This window comes from Pyrgilauda ruficollis, unplaced genomic scaffold, assembly GCF_017590135.1.
Source record: "Pyrgilauda ruficollis isolate IOZ18807 unplaced genomic scaffold, ASM1759013v1 scaffold42, whole genome shotgun sequence".
NCBI classification, from domain to species: domain Eukaryota; kingdom Metazoa; phylum Chordata; class Aves; order Passeriformes; family Passeridae; genus Pyrgilauda; species Pyrgilauda ruficollis.
The window spans coordinates 3,313,519-3,330,263 of NW_024525712.1; the positions used below are offsets into that span (position 1 = coordinate 3,313,519).

The window sequence follows — 16,745 nt, forward strand, 5'->3', positions numbered from 1 at the left end:
TACACTGTCATTTCAGTGAAAAGGATGGGCTCAGTGTCATGGAGTGAGAAATGAAACTGCACAAGAAAAAATCCTAAGGCAAAAGGGAAAAAGCAGAGATCCTCACTGCCCTTGCAGCAATCCCTTCTGAAGCTGCCACCAACAGCAGTGTTGCCAGCCAGCAAAAAGGTACATCACTATTATTAGCACAATGAAGGGGCATGATGTTTTGACTCTTCCTTATACTGGCAGCTGTGGTGAATCATCCCATCCAAAAACAACTATTCCTATCAATAAAAGTTACAAGGACATGCCTGCGTTGGTCTGAAGACCAATACATTAGAATCATGGAGGACAGGAAACAAAATCAAGTCAAAGACACGCCCAAAAAGCCCCATGCAGACCTTTCAGAAAAGACAGTGCAAAACAGTAAACTTGCCAAAAAAGAGCAGTCCCTGAAAACATATTCATCTGTAACTGTAAGAAAGCTTCACAGCAGTAGTCTAAACTGAAAAGCAGGGAACAGAGTCAAACATTATATTTCATTCAAATCTGTGAAGTTCACCTTTCTAAGGAGCTAGTGGAAATGTGAAGTGACTGATGCAAATATTTAGCACTGACAGTTTGCCAAAAAGATATCACATTCTTTGGATTTATGAGTTGTCTATGAATTTGTCATGCCTTGATTTTTGACTAAATATGTAACATGAACTGAAATTAGAACTACCCTGTTGCTCCTACTGAAGTGAGATTTTATTCTTAAGACAATGACAAGCCAGAACAAAAGAGAACAAAAGACAGAGAAATGGCTTATCACACTCCTACTGACTCTACAGATGCAAAGGGGTTAAGACTGTAAAACCACTAAGAACTATCATGTTTCAGTCTCAATAAAAGCCAGTGGTAAAACCTTTAAGAATGGATTTTCAGACATAAATCCATGCAAAGTAAATGGCCAGTGCTGCTGCTCCAGTGGGACATCACATCATGCAAGAAAGGAAATAGGTGACTTGACATTGCATATTCTGAACACCACCACAGCTGATGCCCAGTGGCAGCAGCAGTTTGATGGAGCCAAGCTGTTTGCTTCAACAAGCAGCAGGGGTGAAAAACTACAGTGGAGAAAAGGATGAACTCACGCTGCAGAGAATGCCTCCCTCAGAGTCACGAGGATCCAAAGTACAGGGCACAACCAAACACACAGAGCAAAGCCACCAACAGCATGGAGAGGTGCCAGGGTCAGCAGCACTGCTTTGAGCAAGCTTCACACAGCACCAATTCTTCCAGCACAACCTTCTCCAAGGCCAGGGACTGCCACATCACATGGTAAAGAGAAACAAACAAGCTTGTAACCTTGAGATAAACTTATATCCTGTAGATGAGTATGAATGGATGAGCATCCACAAACCTTGAAGGTTTTTAAGTGCTTACTACAGATGCTTCATACTGCATCCTTGGGAAGCAGCTGGCTTCAGCTCCTGTAGCAACTACAAGGTTCACCACCATGTTGTGCTTAACCTGTATCAGTTTCACTTCTCAGTGATTAACAGCAAAAGAGAACTGCTCTGTTTTACCTGAGTCACAAAGCTTATGAGGTCAGCTCAGTATTTGGAGCAAGCCAGAGCCCAGCAGGCTCCAAGTGTGGTCCTGAGGATAAATGAGACCAAACAATAAGACGAAATAATCATCAAGAGCCCATTTGAGCTGGCACATGCATCCTACAGCTGTGACTGAGGTTATTCTACCTCTCACAGCTTTCCAGCAACAGTGAGACCTAATGAATATTGTCACATCTTTGCTAGAAAGCTAGACACACACACAACCAAGAAACAGTAACTGATACCAGCAAAACCTGGTGATTTCAATTAGAGACATCACCAGCAAACCTTTCAAAATACAAATTGTCAATAAATATCAGAAGTACAAAGAAAAAAAAAAGAGTTGGGGCTTGGTTTGGTTGGTTTTATTTAAATATGGTCTGCCTTTCCACAGATCTAACATACCTTATACACCCTCAACATGTTTCTTTTGGTCAGCATTTTTTCCACTAAAGTAAGAATAGACAGTACACATCAAAGGTAAAAGTAATGCATAATTAATCTAAGAAAGTAGGTGTGGGTGTCTTCTCCTCTAGGCTCCAACTGCATGACAGAAAATACATTATTCATGAAGGAAGATGATGGTACAACATTAATCAAGTCAGCATGACAAGACAAACAAAGACCACAAGATGTATTCAACAGATAGCAGCGTGCAAAAGTGATCAGCTAACTGAAAGGTTCACACAGAGTCTGTTTACAGAAAACAAACAGTGAGGAGAAATACAGAAATAAGCCTGAACTGTTTCAGTTTGCATCCTATTAAGTCTTGTTCCATTTGGGGAACAATCTTTATATGATACAACTACAAAGAAAGTTTTTGGGTGTCTAAAGAGTTGCTATTACAAAGTAAAATTTATAAAAGAAAGAGTTAAAATAATTATTTTAAAAAACAGGAATTCACATAAGCAGGGCATGTATGAAGAATAATAATAAAATAAAATGTTTTAAAAAACCAATTAATCTTTCCTTTCTCATCATGCACTTTTTGCCATATTATAAAGCTACTTGGGGCTAAAGACCAAACACTTGCTCTTCTTCATATTCAAAACTGTTGCAAAAATACTCAAATGAAAGAAAAGTATAATGTGAAACAGTGTCAAAAAAATAGGAACACAGTGTAAGTTGATTTGTAAGCAACTGGGGCAGTAAACCCCAGTTTCCTAGGAATGTGTGTCAAAGTTGCAGGAAGAGTTCAGATTTCAATCTGTCCTTCAGCAGCATCTTTCCATCTGCCAAGGCTACCTACTGCCAGAAAAGGTGTAGGTTTATTGGACATAAGCTACCACCCTCTCACAAATGCAATTGGAATTGCTCAAAAGGTTTAGAAATTAAGAGCAAAAATGGAAGTCAGAAATTCACAGAGACTTGCACACAATCTATTTTCTCAAAAAAACAGGCTAGATATATGTATATACTGACTGCACATGGCTTGGTCTTGAAGTTTTTGTTACAAGACTGTGCCGGAGACATGAGCCTGACCACACAAGTCGCAGAGCATTGCTCTCATTCTGTCGGGATGGATGTATTTCTTAATACGGGAATAGACAGATGAAGGGAAGACCGCAGTAATAGAAGGAAACCCAGACTTAAAAAACATTCATTTTCCTCCTAAGAGGACAAACACTGTCTGAAGCATCAGGCCCAGAAAAATACAGCTGCTTTACAGAATGCAGCAAGACCCCTCCTATCACCCCAGGGAGGGGGCATTTTGGCAGGGAACAGACTCTGCTCACCCATACCACCACAGCCATCCTGTGTGGTCACTGCAGGGAGGCAGCCCTGACTGAAAACATTGTGTAGGAAGAGAGCAGGCAACCACTTCCGATGCTTCTGTCAGACCTGCCCCCATTAGAGAAATAAAAAGTAAAACAGATATATTTATATACATACACTGCATAGAACATTCTATATACAGACACATAAAAAAGTATATATAGAAGGAAATTAATACCTGTGAGATTATAAAACCCACACACAGATCCTCATCAGTGATCAAACACGAAGCAAATCAACTGCTGAACAACAACAGAAACAATAAGCATAGGAAGAAGCTGATTGTGTACCTGATTATCAAGAGCTAATAATGGATTTTTGCCTCAATATATTTTACTAATTCCTTTTCATATTCCTCGCTAAATATGAGAGTCCTCTGCAAGGACTGGATGTGTAGAACAGTATACAATTCTTATGCCGTATATGATCTATTTAGTAGAGAGTAGAGTTCAGACAAAGGCTGGTCAGCTGAAACTGTCTCCAAGAACCATAGTGATAGCTTTCATAACTTGTAGTTCATACTGGAGTTTTATGGTTAGAGGAAATAACCCAAATACTGCAGAAACAGATCAGTCAGTAAAATTTCCAAGTGAAATTCAAGAATAAAGACTCCAAAACTATGGAATCTGGTTGTTCACAAGCAAAGCAGCGACCAGTGCAAATAAAGCTGAACATTTGTAAGTAATGAAAAAATTACACCTGAACCTGGTAAGTTAGAACTTTATTTTCCAGACAACCTGCAAGACCTGCCCACATTCTCAAGTATTTTAGATGATCCATTGGACATCATGAAGAAGAAAATGTTTGTATTTAATAAGCTTTAGTGCATTTTTTCAATCACAAGTCATTTCCATTCAACATAAAGAGGATGAAGTGGTATTAAACTGTCATAGTGATACCTGGAGGGTAACAGCAAGGTGTTCAAATGCAACAAGCTACCACTCACTTGATATTCTACGAATGAAAAGGTGAAAATATTGCTGTAATAAGGAAATAACAGTCATGCCAAGACTAGAACAATTTGACAAGACATTCTGTCTTCACAGTAAATAAAAAGTTACCACTTTTACCAGTGATTCACTTTCTCTGTTCCTCTTTGTCTTCAGCCTTTTAGAAAAGGCACTTAATGGTATTACCACTATAAGCGACACCATCAGCAAACAACCAAACTATTTGAAAATCCATTTTATACTATCTTTGCCGGCTCCATCATTTGCTGACTGCGTATGCAGAAAAACTGTAAGCATTTCTGATCCCAGTTGATTAGGAAATACAAAAACATATCACTTTGCAGCAAGCAGCCAGAAGAGCAAGTCTATTTTCAACTGCTCCTTCCTCCCAGCCATCAGAAGTGAAAAACAGACATTGTCATTATGATCTTTTTGTCTGATCTCCTACAAAATGAATTTTATGAGCTTGTTTCTGCAAAGCAATACAGAAAAGGATAGTGCCTTATAAAAAGAACAGCTGACCACAGCCTAAGTTAGGCACAGCAGAATCACTATGCCACTCAAAAGAAGTGGTGGGTTAGTTTGTAATTGTCTTCCATTTCCTTTTTGTAACTCAAGATGTAAAAAGGAACACAATGAAAAGCAAGTCTTCTAATTAATCCACAGACTACTAACTTAATTGCATAACTATTGATACTAATCCACAGGAAACATGGTGATAAGTATAACAGGTTCCAGTTCCCCTGCTGCACCAGGTCTCTAAGAGAGAAAAGGTCTGTGCTTGCTGACCAGGCTGCAGGATGATCAGAGCCATTATTTCCCCTGAATCAGCACTGGGAGGGCAAATGCAAGTTTTCTGCCAGCCTGTGAGAGCATTCTTGTAAATACAGCAGATACACTGAAGCCATTCATACCCACTGTATGACACTGCAGCCAAAACTCATGTTTAAGACAGCAGCTTTGTCTTTTGGCTTAACTGAAAGAAAAGTTGTCAGAAGTTATAAAAAAAACCCACACGAAATCTGACAAATACTTGGAACATAGTATTGGGGGAAAAAAACTCCACCAACCCACAACCCACACTTAAAACCAAAGAACTTAAGCAACTATGTAGTCTTTTTCCCCCACAAATTATTGCCTTGAAATACTGAATCAGGCAAAAAATCCCCAGTCTGTAATTGTTACTTCTAATAGTGTAAAAGTGTAACTCTCAAAACTGTGCTTCAAGGGCAAAAAACTACAATAACTGCAGACAACAAACACATGATTTGATCTAGCAGCTCCTAGGATATGAATCATAGTGAATTAGATATGAGGGGAAATCAACCCTGTTTTACATAAAGGATGGCTTATTCAAAGCAGTTACATCAAACTGAAACATCTATCATTGTACTATTACTTCAATCACAAATGGTTTTTCCCCTCGTAATACACAGATAGCACAAGAGGACAATGATAATGAGACATGATGGTCAGGGAAAGGGGGGAAGTAAAAAAATAAAACTTCATCCCAGGGGGCAAAGATGGTCATGGGGAAAATCCTGTCGTTTTCATGACACTCGTAAACAAAAGGAAGTATTTTCCCTCCTACCACCACTCTTCTCATTTGATCTTGCTTCTCTTGGGTATTTAACAAGCTTCATGTCAGGACACCTTGATACCTCACTGCCAGGAAAACGTAACCTAAGTTTTCCCACATTGTAAAGTCCCATTAAAGAATAAACTAACCATTTTCCTTAAAAGGCACAAATCTCCCCCTCACTGTACTACAACCCCACACACTCTTTTAACCCCACAATCACCCCTTCACCAGCCTCCTATGCCTGTGAGAGAAGCACACACAAGCAGATAAGCCAGCCACCAGAAGTTTAACGTACTGATGTAATCTCTCCAGTAGCACTCTGCCCAAGAACATGTAACTTCAGCCTAGCCACTCCTGGGCCAGCACTGATAAGCTAATGTGAAATGAAGCAATCCATTTCCCAATGTAAACAGTTGTTTGGCTACACGGGGAACAATATAAACAAACGGATCTATTTATAAATCATCATTGATGCTTGTTATAGAACAGGAATATTATGTTCCAGGGCAGAAGTGATAGTATTTCCAAGAACACAGCAAAAAATTCAAAGAGCTGGTATCTTCTTCCATCAGCCTGCCCTGTTGACACTCCCTGTTCCAGTACTATAGAAGCAATAAACATATGATGTAGGGCCTGATCTGTTTAGGAACAAGATACCCTTGATCCAGCGGGTGGGAAGACAACCTCATTATCGCACCCATGGGTTCTTCCAACAGCTCAGCCAAAGTCAACGGTAACATCACTTCAGCTCCGCGAAGGAAAACCCGAGCCTTACTCCTACTCCTTCCACCCCTGCAACCCAAACGATCTGGTTTCTCCCCAGGCTGCACACTCCGCTCGTACTGAGAGCCTGGCTGGAGGTGGCACTCCACAGACCCCTACACTCATTATTTCCCCCTCCCCGAAGAATGGCTACCGCACTCCAGAGCGCTGGGCTCTTTCGAGACGTTTTCGCTCGTTTATGGAAGCCCCAAGACAGAGCACACGCGGGGCGAGCTGCCGCTGTCAGTACGCCCCCGACGCGGCGCTCCGCCGGCGGCCGCGCTTCCCGCGGGCAGCCTGCGTCCCGCCGTGCCCGCCCCGCAGCCCGGCACCGCTCCCGGCACAGCGCCCTGCTGCCCGGGGGCTCCCGGCGGGCGGCAGCGGCAGGGATACGGCCGCCGCGGGGAACGCCCGCCACAGCCCTTCACGTAGAGGGGTCGAGAGTGCCCCGCGCGCTCCGGCGCCGCCTCCCGCTGCCCCACCGCCCCGGGCGGCGCCCCCGCTCCCGCCGCCCCGGTTGCCTTACCGTGCCGCTGCAGCCCCTGCCGGCGCGGGGCGGCCCGCGGGCGGTGCGCGGCGCTGTCCCGCGCTATCCCGCGGAGCCGCGGCAGGACGCCGCCGCCCCAACCATGGTCTCCACCCCCCGCGGAGCCGGAGTGTGCGCGGCGGGCGGCGCTCCCGGTCTTTTCTCCGGCGGGGGAGGAGGAGGGTTTAACGGCCGCGCTCGCGCCGCCGCCCACTTTGAAGCGGCCGCGCCGCGCCAGGCACAGCGGCGCCCTCTGGCGGCGGCGGGAGGCGCCTCCCGGCCGCGGGCGCGGGGATCCCGGGATTTCCCGCTTGGCAGCGCCGCCGGCCCGGGCGTGCCGAGCCGAGCCGAGCCGCCGGTTGTACCGTGAGGCTTTTCATCTGCTTGAAGCAATAGCACTTCGAGTTGCCTGGGCGTGATGGGCCCAGCAGGTCCGTCAGCGGCAGAGAGAACAACGGGGCTGGTTGTGCGGAGGAGGCGAGGGGCTTGTCCTGCCTGCCAGGGAAGGAAGGAGGGGAAGGCACGGAAACCATGACGAGCACGGCTGTTCTGCGGGAGCTGTCCGAGCGTCCCTGTTGTCGGTGTCTGTGAGGAGTGTCGCCATTCAAGGGCCGGTGCTCCTGCGGCAGGCGCCGCACGGAGCGGGGAGGCGAACGGGAGAACGGGAAAACGGGAAAACGGGAGCTGTCTGGCGGATTCAGCCCAGCAGCCGCCCCGGCGTGACACGCACAGCACAGCAGCCCCGGGCACGGGGCCCGCAGCATCTCGCTGCGGCACGGCGCTGGGCCCCTCGCAGCGCCGCAGTGTGCGGGGAATGGCAGAGCGGGCGTAAAACGCTAAGCATCCTCTCACTCTCGGCCAAATACCGTGAAAAGCTCAATTTGAGGTGGTCCAGTACAAGAGTTTGCACCGAGCCTGAAGATGGAAGATGAGCTTGAGAAGCTGCTTGTCTTCAGTCTTCTAAATAGACTGTCTTTTCTCTCTTATTTACCATAACAGAAGATAATCTTATTTTTGTTCGCGGATATTTATGGATAGCTGTGCTTTTCGTGTCGGCTGTCATCTGAACAGCACAAGGTATTTGAACTGTCTTCTCCCAGCACAGAGCAGTCCACTCAGGCTTGTAACAAGTGCCTTTCATCGCGAGGAGAATCACTACCATTGTTCTCCATTTCGGCCTCGATGCTGCCCTTGGCACCGTGCAACAGCCCCCTGCTAAATACAGACTCAATGCATCCAGAATTACAGATCTCTTTGGAATGCAGCCACACATTCTGCTACTATGGCTTGTATTATAGAAAAAAAAATTAAATTACAGAGAAACTTAGGAAAATAGAAACATTTATTGAAAGGTGCAACACACTCATGAAATACGTAGCACTAATTATTTAACACTATTAGTCCAAAACTGTTCATTTGTAACATTCAAATACATCAGGATCCTTCACACTGAAAAAGAGGGCATCCTAAAGTGCATCCTAAGTGACAATTTTACCCAGGGTATAGTCACAATTTTATCAGAAGTCATCCTCCCAAACACTCATTCTCTACATTTTTTTTTTACAAATAGAAACAATTGTATAATGATAGTAGAATGCAGTGTCAGTTCCTTCCCAATTCAGCATCTTTAGCAACTGCTTAGCTGCAATACTATGATATTATACACAAAGATACAATTAAGCATACCTGTGCTTATAAGACTTTAATCCTGATTTTCAGGATCACAACATACCTGTAATCACTAAGCCTGGGAGTAACCCCATTGAATTCTGTTTTATTTTTCTAGTCCCATACTGAAAGGTAGCCCCTAATATATAACGAAAGCCCAAAGTCCACTTTTGGTCCAATATGAACTGTGTTTATAATTTATTTTTTTTAATAAACTAGATTCATCAACTGTAGCCAAATTTTTGTTGTTTTACACAACATTAAGTTTTGCATATAAAAATGCCAATAGCTGTACATTAACTTAAATTACTCTCAAACTGTAATGTGAGATTCTTCATTTCCAATATACACAATTCATATTTCCTTTGAAAAGGAGTATCACACAGAGCAGAAACCTTTTACTAATTATATATGGTAATAAGAGGTGATGTGAATTCCCTAACATTTTAAGAAGGTAACACATAGAACCTTCTAACAAAAGCCATCTTAAATGTCTGTGCATTATTTACTGGATTTTGACATTTTCAGCTCCTTCTTGTTTCTCCTGCAGTTTCCTCTGTAGGCACAGAGGAAGCAAAAGAATAGCCATTTGTAGGGTAAAATGCAAAGCAAAGAATGGCAGGATTTCTGGATCTGAACAGGAGTTTGTGTACCTCATATCTGTGTGCTGTGCTACAGCTGGCATTTTCTGCAGAAGCTGCAGGGTGGTAGATTTTTTTTGTACATTGATGCACTAAATCTTTCCCCATCCTGGGGCTGAGACAACAACAAAGGAAAATGTTTTTTTTCCTATCAGTGGGTGTAGGTACTGGGGAAGATACCAGATTTAATATTTGAGTAGGGGAAGTCAAACCCCAGTTACATAAATTTGCACTGCCCATAGAGCCAGGGAGAACTCCAGCCAAGGTCAGTGAAATAGCTGGCAAAAGACTGTGGGGTTACTGTGTGTGGGCCACATTTTAAATGTCACTTAGTGTTAATACAAGAAAAAAAAATACTGAAATGTCAGTGTCTAGGAAGTGTTGTGATTGCAAAATGCAAAATACAAAGGGACAAAAGAGCACCACTGAGTATATTTACAGTTAGGATAGTAAAAATAGAAACTGAAGGAATTATAAATGGAACCATTTTCACAGAGTATTCATAGGAGCACTTTCCTTTACACAGAATAATAGCTCCTACTTAAGCATTTTTCCCCTTCAACTTTGAAGATGCATTAGGTGAATGCAAAACACTTCTTCCAAAAACTTCTTTAAAAAAATCAACTAGCATTTCCAAAAAAATTGAATAAGGTGTCATTTTCTCTATGTGGTATATTTAATTCATGCTGGCTCCCAACTGCTGCAAATATTTAAATGTGTGAGACAGTCCAGACATTGAGTTCAGTGGACAGGATGAATGAGTAGTGCCATCTCACTTCTGCTCTGTGCAGTGCCTATCCCTGCCTTTCAGACAGAGGGAGGATGGGACTAGTTAAATTTGAAAACGTGCAATTATAAAGCCATAACAATTGCCAGAAAACCAAGAACAAGGGCAGTATATTAAATTATTTTTCAGGTTTTGGGGATTTTTTAAAAATTTTTGTATTTTATATTGATGCTACGTGCTCTTAAAATCAAAGCTAGCTCCCACAAAACCAAATTAGTTTCATTTAAAGTCTGCAGGTTTACAACCAGCAAGCTAATTAGTTACTGAGACAAACAACCTTTAAAATAAGGTTGCTTGATATACTTGATATATGAACTTTGTTGTTTGTAGTTTCATGCCTTAGCAAAATAAAAAGTTAGAAGGCAACATTAGATATATGTTGGGTTGTTCTACATGGTATTAATTAGTTTGAGAAGGAATATTCATCGCAACTATATGCCCACAGTTCAAAAATAGTTTAATATAATAATTCAATATTTGCAGATAAAAGGAAAATTAAGATACTAATAAAATTAAAACAATGTTTCCCTGTAAATATTTGTTAGAACAAATATTTTAAGGGCATTTTCAATGTGAAATATGATGTTGTTTATCATTAGGTAAAATGTACCTCTAGGTTTTAGGATGGATGAATATAATATTTTCATGACTAAAAATATGTTTTCACAGAAAATTACATGCCCCAACATTTTTGCAAATATCATGTGGGTATACAGAGGAGAGGGAGAAAATGCTGTTACAATTAAGTGTTAAAGAATAAAAACTGCCAGTTTTTTCACCTTGATTTCCTTTTAGATACATTATTATTTAAAGATTCCTGGATTCTGACCCTCTATTACCCCTGAAAAAAGCAGAAGGTGCTTCCAGAGGCCTGCCAGCTGGCCCTCCAGTGATCTACCCGGGAACTGCAATCCATCCTGCCCTGAGAAACAGGCAGAATGTGTTCCCTGATAAGAATTTTGACTTCTCCATCATTACAGCTGTTTAGAATGAATTCGAGTTTGGGGTGTTATTTTTCTTGTTATCTGGCATGCACACTCATGTAGTATTTCATAAAAATAGTTTGCCTTTTATTCCTTGGTGCAATGGACTAGAAAGTTTATTTCAGAGAACTGTTCATGTGAAAGCTCTGAAAGTGTTTGGTCGTGCTCAAGAAAGTAATAGACAATGTAATCTGCATTTAGAAAGCGTGTAACATATTCACATGTAGAGTTATACTGAGCATCAGTCTGTGTAAAATACCAAGTGTAGTTAAAAGCATTAGATACACTCACCTATAAAGATACACCTATTTTTACAGAATGCACTGCCCTAACACAGTATATTGAGTCACCAGTCCAGTTTCATATCGGCTTTACTCCACACATACTTTCCTCCTCTTTTTAGGAACATCTTCTCATCAAATCCACTGAATTTTATAGCTGCTTCTACACCAACATCCAGGATAGATTTGGAAGGTTCTTTCCGTCCATTTCTACAGTTTAGAAAACGCATCTGGAACGTAAGATGGATAAGATGATAAGATGTTAGAAAGTTTGCAAAAGCTTAATTTTTCTACAGACTTAAGCAAGTTGCGCTGCAATTCCACCAAAGCCTACGCAAGTGCATGAAGAGGTTCACTCTTGTCCTTAGAAGGCTCAGAAACTCATGGTTAGACATGTGACATATCTTAGCAGGAACAAAGCAATATCATAATTCTTGAAGATTAAATGTTGTCACTTCAGTTACATGTAAACTAAGTGGGCGCGCTGAAACTTAACTTTCAAGTTCTGCATTTTTATACTAAAGAAAAAAAGCAAAGATGTCCTGCAAAAGTAGATATCTACACCTTAAGATTTGTGGTGCAAGGATTATGTGTGCAGGCTGATGGCAATGCCTCCTTAAATCATACTATATTGTAGTTCACAACATGTCTGATGGGCATAAATCACACCTGTTCCTTGTACTACATGGTAAAATTGTTTTATAGAATGCAGAGTAAATTAACTGGTTATCACTGTTCTATACATACATATATTAGCATACAAATACCATGTATCAAAAAAAGACTTACATATTCATCCAGAATGAGGTATGAATCCCTCATCTGTAATAGATCAAAACAAAAAAAACTAAATTAATGTACAAGTCAAAATTCTATTCCACTGAAAATGAGGGACAAAACAAACAACTATTCATTCAAGGTCTGATACAAATCTTTTAAACAGTTGCTGTATCACCACTATTTCAGTGAGCTTGGATGAAATTTATAGACATAAATGACAGAATTACTAGAAAAACTATATGTATGAATAAACTAGTTATTCCTGGAATATTACCTCTCCAGTGTCTAAGTGAAATGTGGGTGCCCAACTGGACAAAGGTGTTTTAAATAATATCCAAGTTTTCTATTAACTTCTACACCAGAGGAACTTAGAGTTTTGCATGCTGGAATGATTATGCCATTTTCCAAACAAATGACATGACCATTTTAACTGGAATGTCTAATTATAACCCCACCAAACAAAGGTGTTCTGCTGGCTCAAAGGTAAAAAAGCTCTCAGGTCTCCACAAAGAAATATGCCAACAACAGCTGAAATAAGACAGGCTTGCTTAGCTAAATGGACATCTCCTAAATCCTCCTTAAAATTCTCTGGGTAGCTGGAGATTGCTGCTATGTAGAACAGGAAATCTGATCAATTTGGTATTCATCTTTCACACAGGTTTACCAGAAATCAAAAACAGTCTTCTGGAACCAAACCTACCATGGGAAGCCTTTTTTGTAGGACTTCTATTATGAAGAAAAAAAAAAAAAAGTAGAAACAGTTCTGGGTTCTCATCTTAACCCTTTCTCTGATGAGTGCTCCCTCTCACCAAATGCTTTAAATGCTAACTGCACAGCCTCACTTTTAGGTCTTACATAGCAAAGGCAACCCAGTCTGCTCACTTGACCTCTATATATATTAAGAAGTAAAGTGTAAATGGAGTCCGTATCTCTGGAGAGGAAAAGGAACACAAGATGGGAGATTTAACACATTCCTGAACTTGGTTCAAATTGCTATTTCTTCACTTAATTCATAAACTTTCCGAACAGTGAGTCTTCTAACTCCCCTCATCTTATCTTTAGGGTCTGTAGGCATTTACAAAATGGCCTGAGCTCCACCTTAGGCACCAAAGTCCTTTAGTGTGACTAATGTAAGCTGGATGGCAGCTGATCAAGTTAACTGGTAGGCTCTGCAGGAGCACAAGGAGTCTTCTCCTGAATAAAGAGCCTGAGTGTGCAATCCAAAATTGGAGTTCAGACAGAAAATGTTAAAAACGCAACTTTATTGTGAGAGGGATTACCCAAAAGTGCAATTAGTTGGGTACTGTTCCTCAGTACCCAATATAATGCTGATTGGGATGCTTATTCATGTAGGTTGATGACTCTGGCATAATGTGACATCACAGTCAATATCTACTAGGAAACTATACTTAGACTATAAAGTGTGTTTGCATTAACTCTGAAATTTTCAGGATCTTGTGCCCAAGTCAGGAAGACTACTCCCATTGGGGTCCACAGGACTGGGAACAATGAGTTTTTCCTCTTCCACTAATAACTTTGTTGTCAATGAAAAGCCTTAAAGAAAATTTAAAATCTTGGCTTCCACCATAACAAAAGCAGTTGCTGATAAAGTTGTACTGAACCTCTTCTGAGCCACTATTAATAGGGAAAGTATTAATTACCATGAAAGTTTCTTGTTCCTTTCAAATATTCTAGCATTATTTAAAAATAAAGTTACAAAGGGACAGTTTCATTTTTACCTTCTGATTAGATTCAGGTACCAAGCAGGAGACATCTTTGTGGCGATCCAGGAATCGATCGAAGTCTTCATCACTGATAACAAATTTTTCTGCTTCTCTTAGAGCATCCTCACCACTGTTCTCCCCTTCGATAAGCAGGCACTGGAATACCTGGACAAAGAAAGCACCTGGTTAAGACTTTATGTTTTCACTTGCCTTGAGGATAAGAGACTTCAGTCTCAGTAGCAATGTCTTTAATTTTTCTGTCAGTGGAGTCAAAATGACACAACTCGTGATAACTGAATACTCCACAAAGGGCATGGTGCAGATTTATTTTTTGTAAATTAACATTACAGAGTTCTAAATGTTATAAATGACTATTTTCCTTACTATCTGAGATTTCACTTTCAGTGTTTTTTGGTGGTTTTTTTTTTTTTTCTGAGTCATTCTGTGTCTATAACAATATCCATGAGAAAAATAATGAGAAATTATTCCACAAATTCTCCCATATTTATGTCACATTATATGTACCCATTTTCAAACTTATTTCTAGTAAGAAATAATAATACGTGTACACTAACCTCTAATACTCTGTAAAAGAAAATTAATATACACTTATATCTTGCTAACAATATATTGACTTTAATGTATCATTGTTCAGTAATCTTTCCTAATTTTCTCTACACCATAACATATATTCACATGTTAAAAGCTTTCTGTGCTAATTTTAATATACTAAAACAACCTGGATCTACACACACTGAAATAGTAATTTTCTGTACATAACGCAACCAAAAAAAAGATTCTTGACCTATGGGCTCCATTTAAGTGTAGAATGAGATAGAACGTATCTCAGCACCATGCAAAATTGGCAAGAAGGCTCCTAACACCAGCCCAAGCTGGAGCTGGAGCTAAAACTCAGGTCAATAGAGGATCAGACAACTCCAGGACTTCATTATTACTTTTCTTTGAACAGGAAACATATGGTATATATTACTTTCTTACCTTCCAGCGCACAGGGTTGAGTGCCTTGATCTGCTCATTCATATCTTCCTCAACATTAAATCTGTTGATGACTGAATTTATTTTAAAAGCAACAGCATACTCTCGGCACCACTGCCGCAGTTTATGCAGATTTTCCACATGGTTCTTCTTTCCTTGACGACGGCCAATTAAAACATTGACATCCTCATCAAAACTATCACATGAAATTGCCAGAATATCTAAATATTCACCTGAAAACAAGTTTTAAAAATTGATTAATATCCAGTCCATCAGCTAAAAGCTGTCAGGACTCTTCTTACTTTCACTTCCTTGTCATCTGTCACAAAATGCTGGGTAAATGCAGTTCTGTGAATTCATCCCATCAACCACAAAAGCCACATCAACAGCAGCATTGCAACATGTATCTTGTGTGTGTGTCCCCAGCATTACAGAAACAAGTGGAACTATTGTTTCATTACACCATTATAGCAAGAAGTTTTTGTGGAGTAATGCCTATCTTTACAACAGATAATCAACACTGTTTCACTGGTATTTACATCTGGGTTGCATTTACTATAAATGAAGCGCTAAGAAACCATCTCCTGCTTGCCGCAAGCCCATCCAGGGGTGAGGCTGCCCCATGGAGGCTCCCCAGCCCTGCCAGTTTAGCTGTGCCCAGTCTCCCTCCTTACCGTACTTCTTGAACCACTGCTTTCTGATCAGGCTGCCATTGCTAACAATGCTGACACTTGGGAGCTCCAACTCCTGCTTGCAAAACTGGACCAGTTTGCCTACAAATTCGCCTTTGTCCTGGAGAAACGGTTCTCCTCCCGAGAAATTTATTTTCTCCATTCCTAGAGAAGGACCAAAGAAAGATGCTATGAGCCTCTGTCGCCTGTCGCCTGCTCCTGTTCCATGTTATGAGTGCCCCACAGCAGCGGGACAAGGGACATACTCGGGATAACTTTTTCCACGGCACTTGGTCCAGTGGGGTTCCCTTTCCCCGGTTCCCTCCAGACCCACCTTCCGTGGACTCACCTCCTTCCTTGAGCATCGCCAGCCCCCGCTTGGCCTCCTCCAGGGGCAGCACGAAGGAGGTCTTGGCCGTGTGGAAGCAGAAGCCGCACTTGTAGTTGCACTGCCGGGTGAAGTGGTAATTGACGCTGGTGGGCGTCGGGGGCGCCTCGTCCCCTTCCTGCTCCCGCTGCGGCCGGGGGGGCGAGTCCCGCCAGCCGGGCAGGGACAGGGACAGGGTCAAGGGAGCCAGGCTCCAGCACAGCGCGCCCAGGCGCCCTCGCAGCGCCGCCAGCACCGCCCGCCCGACGGACAGCAGCCGGGCCAGCAGGGCCAGTTGCATGGCTCGGCTCTGCTCGGCTTGGCTCGGCTCGGACCCGGCGGGATGCGCTGCGGTTTTGGACCCGCCTGGGCACGGTTCGACCGGACTTGATTCAGCTGGGGTCGGTTCGGCTGGTTTCGGTTCAGTTCAATCCGACCCGGCTCGGCTCGGACCCGGCGGGATGCGCTGCGGTTTCGGACCCGCCTGGGAACAGTTCGACTGGACTTGATTCGGCTGGAATCAGTTCAGCTGGTCTCGGTTCAGCTCAATCCGACCCGACCCGGCTCGGCTCGGCTCGCAGGCTGCAGGGTGTCCGGCGCTCCGCGCTTAAATGCGCGGTGACTGCCTCCCCTCCCCGCCCGTCCCGCCCCGCCGTGCAGGACCGCGGGGAACA

At 42.3% G+C, this 16,745-nt stretch overlaps 2 protein-coding genes across 4 annotated transcripts in view; both read right to left on the bottom strand.

Moving 5' to 3' along the window:
* Positions 1-7,329, bottom strand: part of RNF144A (ring finger protein 144A) — a 62,227-nt gene extending 54,898 nt beyond the window's left edge. The window contains exon 1 of one of the 2 annotated variants that reach the window (XM_041477843.1): positions 7,174-7,329. The gene's annotated coding sequence lies outside the window, so the exon portion shown is untranslated. The remainder of the gene's footprint in view (positions 1-7,173) is intronic. The other variant, XM_041477847.1, reaches the window with a different exon arrangement.
* A 987-nt stretch (positions 7,330-8,316) lies between these two features.
* RSAD2 (radical S-adenosyl methionine domain containing 2) lies at positions 8,317-16,688 on the bottom strand. 2 transcript variants are annotated; one of them, XR_005956001.1, is made up of 7 exons: positions 16,054-16,688; positions 15,708-15,869; positions 15,037-15,266; positions 14,053-14,202; positions 12,323-12,355; positions 11,544-11,763; positions 8,317-8,388 (listed from the first exon to the last, which is right to left on the bottom strand). XR_005956001.1 is itself a non-coding variant. In XM_041477925.1 (6 exons), the coding sequence occupies exons 1-6, from the start codon at positions 16,370-16,372 to the stop codon at positions 11,599-11,601; spliced, it is 1,059 nt and encodes a 352-aa protein (XP_041333859.1). In that variant the 5' UTR covers positions 16,373-16,688; the 3' UTR covers positions 8,535-11,598. The 2 variants fall into 2 exon arrangements, 1 of the variants encoding a protein (XP_041333859.1); XM_041477925.1 differs by lacking the exon at positions 8,317-8,388 and having other exon boundaries at positions 8,535-11,763.
* Between the last annotated feature and the right edge of the window lie 57 nt (positions 16,689-16,745).